Source organism: Chroicocephalus ridibundus, chromosome 13 (genome assembly GCF_963924245.1).
Source record: "Chroicocephalus ridibundus chromosome 13, bChrRid1.1, whole genome shotgun sequence".
NCBI lineage: Eukaryota > Metazoa > Chordata > Aves > Charadriiformes > Laridae > Chroicocephalus > Chroicocephalus ridibundus.
Window position 1 is genome coordinate 8,893,465 of NC_086296.1, and position 12,253 is coordinate 8,905,717.

The window sequence follows — 12,253 nt, forward strand, 5'->3', positions numbered from 1 at the left end:
GCGAGGTTTCCCTGTCAATTCTCTTTAACTCTTCTGGACAAAGATTTCTTCTCTCTCCTCCACTGCTTTGCTTTAGTCCTGTTTGATATTAAATATCTCCAGAAGCAGCTACGGTTCATTGCTGAATTAATCTATTTGTGCAGAAGGTGTCATATCAATGTCCGTTACAATTTTGCCCCAGCAGCATCTAGAAGCAATTTTTCATCTCTGCCAGTTCTTCATTATTTCCATTTCTTATTTATTTTTTTTCTTTTTTTAAGAGAGTACACTTACAGTTCCCATTATAAAACAACTTTAATTTCCAAAACCGTTGAGTGTATTAATGTGCTAATGGAAAGTAGGGAACACAGATGCTAAGTAAGAAGTACCTTTTCATCCTGAACCGGCAGGAGCTGGAGATGTCAGGGTGTCCCCTGCCATCTGGCCTGTCAGAGCATGTGGCAGATTCACAGTTCTCATGGGAGGGCACACTGCAGAGGCCACAGGATCCCATTATGCCGTTTATGGGAACAAGCCAGACATTTGTCTCGCTGAGCCTGGGTGTCAGTTGGAGATGCACCAACCGCCCAGCCTTTTCCACAGCACTTAAAAAAATTCGGAGGATGGGGCCGGTACTTAAAGAAACGCTGATGCTTAAAAAGAAGCGTGTCGGAAACCCGAGGGCAGAGGCAGACGCGAAGCCGAGAGGGGACGCAACCTGCGCGGGGACTGAGCCCTCTCCTCCCGGCCGTGTGGAGCGGTGCCGGTGCTCGGCGCTGCGCAGCGCCGCGGCCAGACCGCGCTGTACCGCCCCCTCCCCGCCGGAGCCCTGACACCGCCTCCGTCATTAGCATCCCTTCCTCCTCCTCCTCCTTCTCCTCTCCCTCCTCCTCTCCTCCCCCGCCGCCGGCCGGGCGCAGAGGGGTGCATGGCAGGAGCGGTGGAGCTTCGGCAGCCCCGGGCAGCGGCAGCCGCCGCCACCGAGCTCCGCTTCGCTCCGCGCCAGCGCTCGAAGCAACTTTCTCGCTCCGCGGGGTGCGGGAGCGGGGCGATGTGACCGCGCACCCGCCGCCCCACAGCCGCCCCGGCGGCGGAGCATCCCCAGCGGAGAAGAGCGGAGCGGAGCATCCCCGGCGGAACAGCGCGGAGAGGAGCGGAACCTGCCCGGCGGCGCGGACGCGGAGCGGAGCCCTCCCGCCTCTCTCCCCGGCGGCGGCCGCAGCCCGGGGCGGGAGCGCGGATGCGGCGCGGAGCCCGGCGGCCCGGCGGAGCCCAGCGCGGGGCCGGGCCCTGCCGGGGCGGGCGGCGGGGGGCGCAGGGCGCGGGGGGATGCTGAGCCCCGCCGCCCGGCACCGCGCCCGCCGCCGGGAGATGCTCCTCGTGGTCGCCCTGTGGCTGGCGTGGCAAGAAGCCCCCGCAGCGCCCACCCCCGCGGCGGACGACATCACCCGAGGAGTTGTGAGTTATCCGCGACCCCCCCCCCACCCCCGCCCGACTCCTCTCGCTCCCACCCTACCCGGCCCCCGCCTCTCTAGGTGTGTCCCCCCCAGCTCCGGGCATCGCCGTCCCCCGCGGCGCTGGGCGAGCTCTGGCGGCTGGAAATGCCCCCCTCCCCCGGCGCTGCTCGGTGCCCCCCTTAGCAGCCGGTGCCCTCCAGCTTGTACCCGCTGTTCGGAGGCCCTTTACACCTGGTGGTCCCCCAGCACCCTCTACATGGTGCCTCGTGTTACACCCGGTGCCCCCCCCCCCGCCCACTGAAGGGTCCACCTTCCCCCCTGCACTCAGTGCCCCCCACCCTATCCCCACTGCACGGAGCCCTTTTGAAGCCAGTGCCCCCCTCCCTTGCACCCGGTGTGCAGTGCATCCCCTTGCAACCGTTGCACACACCCAGCGCACGGTGTCCCCCCTGCACCCACTACACTGTGTCCCCCTTGCACCCCGTTGTGGTGACCCAACTTTCTGCCAGCCCAGCACCACGGGGTGATGGCCCCACCAGCCTTCACACATGGATGGTGATTTCTCAGACACTGGGAAAGGGCTGGCCTCTCTCAAGGGCTCTCCACCTGCGGTGGAGCCGCACAAACTCCCGCCAGCAAGTGGGGTAAAATGGCATGTCTGGAGTCCGAGCGATCCCTGGGGACTGGGACGCCCTTGGGGATGTTTTAGGGGCTGCGCTGTGCCGGCAGCAGGCGGAGGGTTGACTTCATTGCGGTGGTCTGCACAGCGTGGGTATCCTTGTGGTCCTGCCTCTCCACCCGCAGGTGCCCACTTGGTTTGTGGGGAGCTGAGAGGTTTTAGCAGGCAGCGAGGGCTTAGGTCATGTCCCTGCCAGGTCACGGTGCCAGCGGGTCCGTACAGCTCCACGGCGTCTTCCCTGAGAGGGGAGAGATGGAGGCTTTTCTCCTGCAGGAGGAAAAGTTTCCTGTAGCTGATGCCAGCTGTAGCTCAGAGAGGAGAAACCCTACAACGCGTCAAACCCAGGTGTTGGAAAGCTGGCTGGGGCTGGGCGTGGACGAGCAGTCCTGGGGCTGGACCCGCCAGTTTGGAGAAATTCCCTGAAATTCACTGAATTTCAAACCGCCGCCGGTGAGCTGCTGTGAAGGAGGACGGCAGGGCTGATTTGCAGCACAGCTGGGTTATCTAACGAGTGGGGCTCGCACGGAGCAGTGCGCAGGACGCCGACGCCGAGCCTCGGCCACTGAGTATGTGCTCCGGCTCACAGGCTCCTGCTCCAACACCTGCCAGGAAGGACAAAGCATCCCTTCGCTTTGTCCCATCGCTTCCTCGCAGAACAGAAAACGTGGAGAAAATAAGGCACATCTGCATCATTATGGTGCATTTGCTTTCCTCTATAACCGAATGTTAAAGCTGGAATTAATATTTCATGCAAACAGAACATGAATTGGTGTATTCTGCCCCAATCAATTTGACTCAAACTTCGTCTTTGACCTGCTTTTGCCCTTGCTACCGTACATGCTGCACTCAGCTTTTACAGGTTAAATGTTAATACTCGAGGGGGCTTATTAGTTATCACTGACGGCTTTCAGGCATTAAGGTACCTTTTTTTTTTTTTTTTTGTCCTGGACTGGATTTGAGCGGTCGCTCAAAGCCGTGCTGAAGAGCTGTGTCAGTCTCGCAAAGCAAAAGATGCCGGGGATGGTGATGACTGTGCCGGAGTGAAACTGCGGGAGAAGGGGATTGCAGTGCCTGGCGTCGAGAGGCTATTCAGGCTTGGGGAGGACAGAGGAGATGATGTCAGATGGGTGTCTTGGTGATTTTTTGCTGGGGCAACTACATCTCTGTGGCTGGAGACGGCGCTGGTGGGGTTACAAAGGGGTTGATTGTAAGACAGGTTTGTGCTTATGCCCTCTAATGAGCAGCAGGGAGCAGAAAATGCCAGGTATTTTCAGAGGTGTTTGTCAGGAAAATACTACTGTGTGGGAAGTGAGAGCTTTCAGAAGAATTATTTGATGTCCACTTTAGGAAGCAACTAAGAAATTAAAGATCTGTGATGCATTTCAACCAAATATTTGAAAACTAGGAAGCATGAAACCATGGCAATAGAAAGCACTGCTAACCTTTGAAAATTATATCCAGCAATTCTCTGCAGTAAAGAGAGCACAGTGTCAACAGAGCTTTTAGATCCCAAATACCCCCCCTTGCAGCTGAGAGGCCTTCGGTGCCCAGCAGGACTGCGCCGCCGAGCTGCGTCCTGCGCTCCGGTCCTGACATAGGTTCGTTTTAAATGAAACAGCGATGCTGGGCCAAATTAAAGTTCAGCAAAATGCGAGAAGGCTATAATTCAAAGGCAGTTCTTGTTAGAGTGCTGCCCAAAGCAATATAATATTGAATGATTCTCTAGATTTCATTACTAGTGGAATATCCTGCCCACTTTATAAATCTAGCTTGATTATTAATGTTTTTATTGTTCTCCATTAGCTGCTCTAAGAAAGAGAGCATAAAATAGCAGATGGAATGGAGTTTGACTTGAGTGTTTGCCTTGAATTTAGTATGTTGCTTTTGAGATTTACTACTTTCCATTTTGCGCTGCGGCCTTTACAGTAAACCCCCCAGCCCCTCCTCACCGTGGTGCCCGGCGCTCGCTAATCGCAGCTTTTTATGGCTGTTGGGCTTGAGCGTCTCAGGGGTGAGAGCAGCAAAAACTTCATATGTGTTAGTAGTAACCAAGTAATCAGAGCTCCCGCTTCACTGGGCTTTGAACCAGGTCCGCAGGGAGGTCTACCTTCGAGTTTTGTTGTTCAGACGAGCCGGGCGGTGGAGTCTGTACACAAGGTGTTGACCTGGAGACCTGCTGCTCTGTAACGGGGCTGGCTGTTGAGCCAGCAGGTCCGGCCCGCGGGTCCTCCCACGCGGCAGCTGTGTGGTGGGACATTGGGTGCCGGGCAAAGGGTGAGTGTTAGGGTTTGAAGAACCCACGACACTTTACTGTCATTTAGACAGTTCTTCTATCACCCAATGTCATCTCCCCACCCTGAAAGGGGAATCGGGGGAAAAACAAGGCAACATGAGGGTTGAAATATAAATGGATTTAACAGAATAATACTAAATAATTAACAATACTAAAGAACCAATATTGATCTTGATACCAATACAGAATATACAAGGACCATACTCAGCCCATTCCACCAGCAGGAAGCCAGGCACTCCCAGCAGGGACAGCAAACGGGGGACACTGCGAGCGCTGCGGCTTCAGGAGGAAGGGAAGGGCTCGAGGCTCCGGCACCAGGGCAAGGAGTTCTTGGAATCGCAGCCACCATAGAAGAGAAAGCTCCTCTGCAAACTTTCTAATTCATATTGAATGTGACGTTCATGGCATGAAATAAATCCCATTGGCAGCCTGGGTCAAGTGCCCGGGTCTCGCTCCTCCTCATCCCCACACCTGGCGAGCTCGATTGAAAGCCACATCCCATAGCTGGCTATAAAGTAAATATTTTCACAAATTCAGACACTAGAGTCTTCTAAAAATGCACTTTTCCCAAGCATTAGAAGAAACCTTACTGGAAAGTAAAATTACTGAAAGAGAAATGAATGTTGTGTTGCTCAGACCAGGACACTGAGCAAGCTTGGCCCCGAGGGAGACACTTTGATGTAGTGCTGGGGTTGCAGGGTGGGAGCTGGCGGTGGGGTGGTGGTGGTGGCATCACCGAGATCATCCCTTGTGGAGATGGGCTCTGGCGTCAGTGGCCAAGGGACGCAGGAGTGCCGGGAAAGTTTTAGTTTGTCTGCCAGAGCACGGGTGCAAAAAAGACTAGTGTGAGCTGCTTTTTCTTGACTTGGTGGTCAGGGGTGACGGGGAAGGTCTGTGTGTGCCCCCCAGGCGTTTCTCCAGCTGGGCCTTGCTGGGCATTCCTGGGGGCTTGCGTACGAGCGATGCCTCCCTCGGCCTCCCGCTCACAAAGCCTGTCTGTGTTGTTCCCAGAGAAGTTGCTCCCAGGGGATGGAGGCATTTGCATTCATGGAGACCACGGACCCGCGTCCCCCTTCGCCGCCATCCCAAGCGGCTCTTTGTTCAGGGCAGGGCCCTCGCCTTTGTGGCAGCTTCTCATTTGAATGACAAGGATGTGCCTGTGGGGAGAGCCGGGGTGGCACAGAGCCCTGTGGAGTGGGCTGGGGGCGGACAGACAGAGGTCCCTCTGTGTCCCCACATTGGGGAGCGGAGGGGCAGGATTCCTACAAATCTGTGCCCTGCGTCTCCTAGGTGCCGGATTTCAGAGCTGAAGCCGGCCCACGCCTGCGGAATGGGCTCCTTCTTGCTGTCCCTGGGGTCTGTCCCTGCCGGCAGGAGGGTGGGAGCATCCTGCTGCTGGCCCTGCCACATGCCCACGTGCTGGTCCAGCCGCGGTCCTGCCTGCCCTGGGATCAGCCAGGAACTCTCCTAAATTGCTGCATTTAAGCACCTGGGGCTAGGCACGGTGTCCCTGAGACATAGGTTACCTCCTGGTTCAAGGCTTGGGATAATTAGCCCTCTTAAAGTGAAATTCTTGTATGGAAATAGGCTGTTCCCTCTAGCAAGAGAAACTACCAGACTCGTAACCTTCTGTTTCTGCTAATGGGGAGATTAAAAATTGATAATCCCAATTGGAGCTTCATTCAGCCTTCTAAAAAGGCGAGTCTTTCAGCACAAAATGCTCAAATAGATTCCCTAAACAATAACGCATTCAGGCCAACGGCGTCGGAGAGAGGAGCTTTGCTTGGCTCCTGTGCCTCTAAAGCACTTCATTGCCTTCCTGGACAGAGCAGTGGCCATCCCAGGTCCATGAAGTCCCTCCAAGAAAGTTAAGCTACCATGTTAAAAAAAAAAAAAAAAAAAAAAAAAAAGTGCTGCTGGTTACATTTTAAGGTACCTCTTGAAGCCAAAGTACAATGCAAACTAAATTGGCTCGACAAAAGGCTGGCTGGAAGCTTTCAAATGGACAGGCTCCTGTGAAAGCATTTAATCTGGTGTTAAAGCCCTGGCTGGGTTGAACCGCTATTTCCTTTTCAGATTTGAGCACCCCAGACCTCCAGATACAGTAATGCAATTTCCTCCTGCGCTTGGCCGCTATTGTGGACCCAGCCGTGTGAATTACCCGGGGTAGTTAAGCTAAATTACCCGCTTTAATGAGACTCTCTTCAGGAAGGGCTCGGAGCAGGTGGGTGAAACCCTGCTGTGACTGGGGGCTTCCCCATGGTTGGTGCTGGGGATGGAGAGGGTGTGCCCCCACCTTGCCCTTGTTCTTCATCTTTGGGTGCCATAGTGAAGCGTTGCGGGGGTAGAAGAAGCTCCTGGCTGGTAGGACGCCCGCAGGGGGACGCTGCCATCCCTGGTGGTAGCGTGTGGTGGAGCTGTACCTCTGCACCCTCCCATTGCCCCTAAAAACTCCGGGGCCTCTCCCACGGGAGGTCGCTGCCTGCCTGTGCTGACCTGACTCAGCTTGTGATGTTTCATCATTCTCCCTCATTAAACCAAGCTTGCGAAGAGGCAATGCGAAACGCAGCGCGCTCCCATCCCCTGCCTGGCATCGGCCGGGGCTCTCCCGTGTCTGGGTGTGACTTATTGGTGGGACAATGCACGTCAACCTCGCCGAGGACACAGGGGTGACACGGGTGATGTCGTCATGAAAACAGGGGGTTTAGATGTCTCCGACACCCTGCTTTGCCCCCGCAGGTTCATTAGTGGCAGCGGCGGCTCGCTCTGACTCATCGCCGGGGCCGCGCACTAATTTCTCATTATTTACTCATTGGCAAAAGTGCTGCAGGAACGGGCTGTGCGGCTCTGGGAAAGGTCACGCTGCTGCTGAGGGAACCTTTCTTTCTGGATGCTGTGGGGGCAGGCGCGTACCCGGCGTGGGTGTCGGGTCCTTGCTGGCCTCACGGAGGTGACAATGTGGGAGGGAAAGGCCCTCGCATCCCGGGTGCGGACCGCCGGCTGATGGTAAACCTGGGCCACCGCGCCGTCGCTCTTTAAAGTGTCTTGTTCAGAGTAGGGCTGCACTTGGAAGCCAAGGATTTGCTTTCAAAATAATCGAGTTCTGACAGCAACAGTTCTCAAAATGCTTTCTTTAATCAAAATCACTTTAAATGGGTAGATTTGGGAGTTTCGGAAGCTCTTGCTGCTGCGCGTGTGCAGCTGCATGTGTCTTCTTTGTCCCAGATTTTTATGAGGATTGTCTCTGATTTCTGGGTCAGAGAATTAAGAGATTTGATGTTATATTAAAAAAACCCACACCAAATCACATATGCAAAGTTAAATCCAGCACGAAACAAAGCAGACGTGCGGGGGCGAGGGGAAGAAGTTGCCAAAGGACCGGAGAGTTTTAGATAAGCGTAATGAGAAACTGCCTTTGACAACAGGTTTGTGCAGAGGAAAGTCCTGCCGCGAGTGATGTGGAGTAAATGTCAATGTTCACTGAGGACTGTTGACTTCAGATGGGACTCTGGCAGCTTGATTTGCCTTGATGATTTAATAGAAAAGAACCCGATTACATCTGAGGAATTTTCTGCATCAGAATAAACCATGTGCACAGAAAGTCATTCTTCCAAGAAATCTGGAGATGATCTACAGGTCCTGGTGAGAATGGTCCAAATACGGTGATTTGGAAAGTGACAATATATTCAGGATTTCTTTTATATTATTTTTTCAAGAGGGAGTTTCTGCCTGTTGACTGTCAGTGGTCAGGCAGCGTTCTTCACACCGGCTGACATATTATTTCATCCTGACAATATTGATCTTTTGGGTGAACAAAAGCAATTTTACCTGTGTCACAGGGTCCGTACTTGAAGGTGATGGACATGTTTGGATAATATCATCTTGTCATTTAACAAACCCCAACTGGCACCTCCTGTGGTTCAGCTCCCGGCTGCTGAAGATCACCCGACAGCCCAGGCACTGCCGTTACATCCTGGGTTTGCTCTGCAATTTGAGTGTGTCCTATACGGCCTGCTACGCACGTCCTTCTTTAGGTTCAAAAGGTTCCCTCATCCAAAATACAAGTGGGAGATAAGAGGTGTGGACTGCTTCATCCACACGTCTGTCTTCATTTGCGGAGGTTGCCTGTCCTACACTGTGGTGGAGGCATTTAATCCCATACAGCTTCCCCAGGGCTTCCATCCCAAACCGCCCAGCTCTGGATTTTTCCCCTTCCCACAAAATGCTCCTTGCTGGAGATAGAAGATTACCAAGAGATCAAAAGAAAACTTCACAGACTATTGCCGGACTTTGGAGATGTCACTGTCGAAGGCTTTTTTGAGGTTGAGGAAGCAGATGCAGGAGCGGCGTTGGGACCAAGTGAGCAGCTGACCTCTGGAGGGGATCTGAATGGGATAAACAGATAGAAAAGACCGGTGTGTGAAGAAGGGGTTCCCATGGGATCCCTTTTGAGAGGAAAGCCTGGAAACACTCAACTGAGGAATTGTGCACTTGATTGGCAGCTGTAGACTTTCCAAAACGCTGCGAATTATAAGCTATACTACTTCTTCTCAGGCTTTGACTGTCTACGTATCAGTCAACCCTTCATGGAGATTTGTGTTTCTCAGTGAGATGTTGTCACATGCAGGAACACTACTGCTGACGTTGTGGCTGAAGTGCATCTCAGGAGATGGATTTTCACGTTTCTCTTGAAGTCAAAGCTGTGACTCCTGGTGCCCTGAGCTGCTGGGCGGCTCTGCTGGGTTCCTCCACAGCCACCCTGCATAATTATATTACCAAACATTTGGAGGTCTGCTTGGCTGAAGGGTGTAACACGAGAAAATGCTCCTTTTGTCCTCCTGTAGCTCCTGGGAAGTTTTGTTATAAGATGCCAAAAAAAAGCATGAGGACCAAAAAGACACCATGACTGCTAGAGACAATCCCAACACGGCTCCAGATCTAATCACCTGTAAGGTCTGGAGTTGATGAATTCAGCCTTTGGGAATGGGTGTCAGGTCTCATTTATCACTGAGCAGGAGAGAAACAGAGCGGTCTCTCCCGTTTGTCTTGAGCCCACCATGTGGGATCTCTTCCGGAGATATTACATCCACTCAACATTAGTTATGTCCTAGCCGGTGCTTGTCCGAGGCTGCGCCTTTGAGGAGGCACGTGTTGGGGAGCATGGGGAGCTCCCACCAGCCCATAGGCTTGTTCCCACCTTGTTACTTGTGTTTACTTTATTGTTGCTGTTCCTTCTTCGTGCTCATAGTGTCCCTCCGGCACGTCTGGCAGCAGAAGGGCGGTCAGTGATGCTGCTCGAGAAGCATCTTTGCTCCTTTGACAAATTCTCTGCATTAAATTGGCTTTTATTTTTCTTGTTTGTTCTCCATTTTGTTGCTGCTCGGCAAATTCCCTGTTGCTCTGTACCAAGCCATGCTGTCTCTACCTTTGCACCTTTCATGTCAGAGATGCATTTTTGTTCAAAAGCGAGAGGAAATTGGGTTCACGAAGGAAAATCCCTTATAGACGCGTTTGTGGAATGGCAACGTGTTTTATATAGAAGGTGCAGCTAAAGGGTGGTTTGGGACTTCTGCCATATTTTGTTTATGCTCCAGAAATGTATCCGCCAGGTCTGATCAATGAGGCTCCAAAATGAGGAATAATCTTGGATGGCCTGAGCCGGCACTAAAGTGTACATCAATCCAGTTCTTCCTCCCGGGCTGGATGCATGTCATACTTCATGACAGAATGACAGCCCTGTCAGACAATCTGTTGCTGTTTTGGCATTTCTAACACACCTCGCGCTTTGGTACGCGCTCACTCAGTGTCCAGCAGGATCAAGATAATCTAGAGAAAACCAGCTGTCACGCTCCGGGGTCCCATATGGGCGGTGAATGGGGCAACAGCAATTGGAATAGTCTTCGACAAGCTCACCTGGGTTAAAAAACTCTCTCAAGAAGATACTAAAACCCTCTTTCTCTGCCTAAAACAGAGCACTGAGTGCCTGATCTGCCAGGCTCTGAGGCATGAGATGTAGTTGTTGGCTGAGAAACCATATCTCTCGCTGAAAGGTAACCTGAAGTCTGAGCACCAGGTCTCTAATTGTCACAGGCTTCCCTTTGTGAAGGGTGTCCAGTCCAGCCTGGAGTTGGGTGGCTTTTCTGGGGTCCCCTCCTTTGACTATAACAGCAGCTCCCTGGGGTACAGCGCAAGGGGCTCCACGTGAGAGGCTGGCTCAGCGCTTGGCAGCGTTATGTATTTTGGCTCTTAAGAGCTGCTTCATTCCCTGTCAAACTGCAGCAGAGCAGAGGGTTGTGTAGTGGAGGAAGCAGCGCTTGACGTGTTTGCTCGCAGTTGCAGTATGAAAGCGACTGCTGCTGCATGGGCGCTGGTAGCAGTTTGCGTGTGGTCAGGCTGCACCTCGGCAGGGTCCTGGCAGCGCTGAGATCTGTCACTGCTCGTGATGCTGCCGGGAACAAGAGGCATCGGGCATCTGCGGGACCTGGGCCTGCCCTGGCGGCAGCTACGGGATGCAGCTCTCCCAGGTGATACCCTGGAGTGACTTCTGCCTTCTGGACACTTGTGGTTCTGCTGGCCGGCCCCCAGGTTGGGGTAGGTGTGTGCCCCGTGGATCTGCTCTGCAGAGCCCACCTGTGGAGCTAGGCCAGCTCTTTTTATCCACACTTCTGGGGATTTACTTTCCCTGGTCTATCTCTTTCCAGCTAGGTCTTTCCCTGGATCAGGGTTTGCCAGGAGCCCAGCAGCTCCCTACAGACAAAGCCATTTTCCCAGAGGAGCAGCTCCTGAGGGTTCCTGCTCCCTGCCTGGGCTGCACCCGGGGTGCAGAGGTTGGAAGAGATGGGTGATGGCAGGTGCCCTTCTGCACCCACTGGGGCAAGCCTGCTTCCCTCCCTGCAGCCCTTTGGTGTTAGCGGAGCTACAACGGAAAATCGCCTTTTTGAGCAAAAGAGGTTTCTTTCTGGGATAGCAAATGTCTTGGTGAGCCAGGACTCCAGAACCGAGATCTCCCCCCTCACAGCCTGTGCAGGGAGCTCTCCTGGGAGATGGACATCAACCGCTTCCCTTCTGTCCCTGGGTGGGTGGTGGGAAGGGGCCTGGCGCTGCTCGGGGACACCCTGGCATCCCCGTTGGTGTTGTGCCGGTGCCCTCTTGTGGAAACTGGGAAAATATCCGAGAAAATACGTTGGTGCTGGGCTGGATGCGAGGTTGGAAACCCACCTGTGGGAGCAGGGTGGGGTGCTGGGCTCTCCCCCAGGGTCCGCACTGTGCCCAGCCCTCCAGACTGCTGCCTGAGCGCCTTTTTTTATTGCTGTCATTAATAGAGGGTGAGGGGAACGGTATTAACTTAGCCTGGGAGGCAGGGGCTCCCAGCGTTCAAATCCTGCCCCTTGGTGCAGACCTTTGGTCACTAAATCCCTGCGTGGTGACAGCAGTCCATGCGTTAAGTGGATAATATTTGCAAAGTGTCTTCTGCGCCTCCTTGCTCTTATTCTGCAGTAATTGCCTTTTACCTCACAGCACATACCTGTATCAACAGCTGCACAAACTTTGACTTTCTTCTTGAAATCATAGAATAGTTTGGGTTGGAAGGGACCTTAAAAGGCCATCTAGTAAACCCGCCCTGCGATGAGTAGAGGCATCTTCAACTAGATCAGGATGGTCAGAGCCCCATCCAACCTGACCTTGAATGTTTCCGCGGATGGGGCATCTACCACCTCCCTGGGCAACCAACCTGTGCCAGTGCCTCACCACCCTCAACATAAAAAATGTCTTCCTTATATCTAGTCCAAATCTATGCGCTTTTAGTTTAAAACCGTTACCTCTTGTCCTATCGCAACAGGCCCT

The 12,253-nt window shown here is 53.5% G+C and overlaps 1 protein-coding gene across 1 annotated transcript in view; it reads left to right on the forward strand.

Moving 5' to 3' along the window:
- The first annotated feature begins 894 nt into the window (after positions 1-894).
- The window catches only part of MMP17 (matrix metallopeptidase 17), a 68,149-nt gene continuing 56,790 nt past the window's right edge, over positions 895-12,253 (forward strand). The window contains exon 1 of the mRNA XM_063351370.1: positions 895-1,437. Coding sequence (XP_063207440.1) covers positions 1,309-1,437 — 129 coding nt within the window. The 5' untranslated portion in view covers positions 895-1,308. The remainder of the gene's footprint in view (positions 1,438-12,253) is intronic.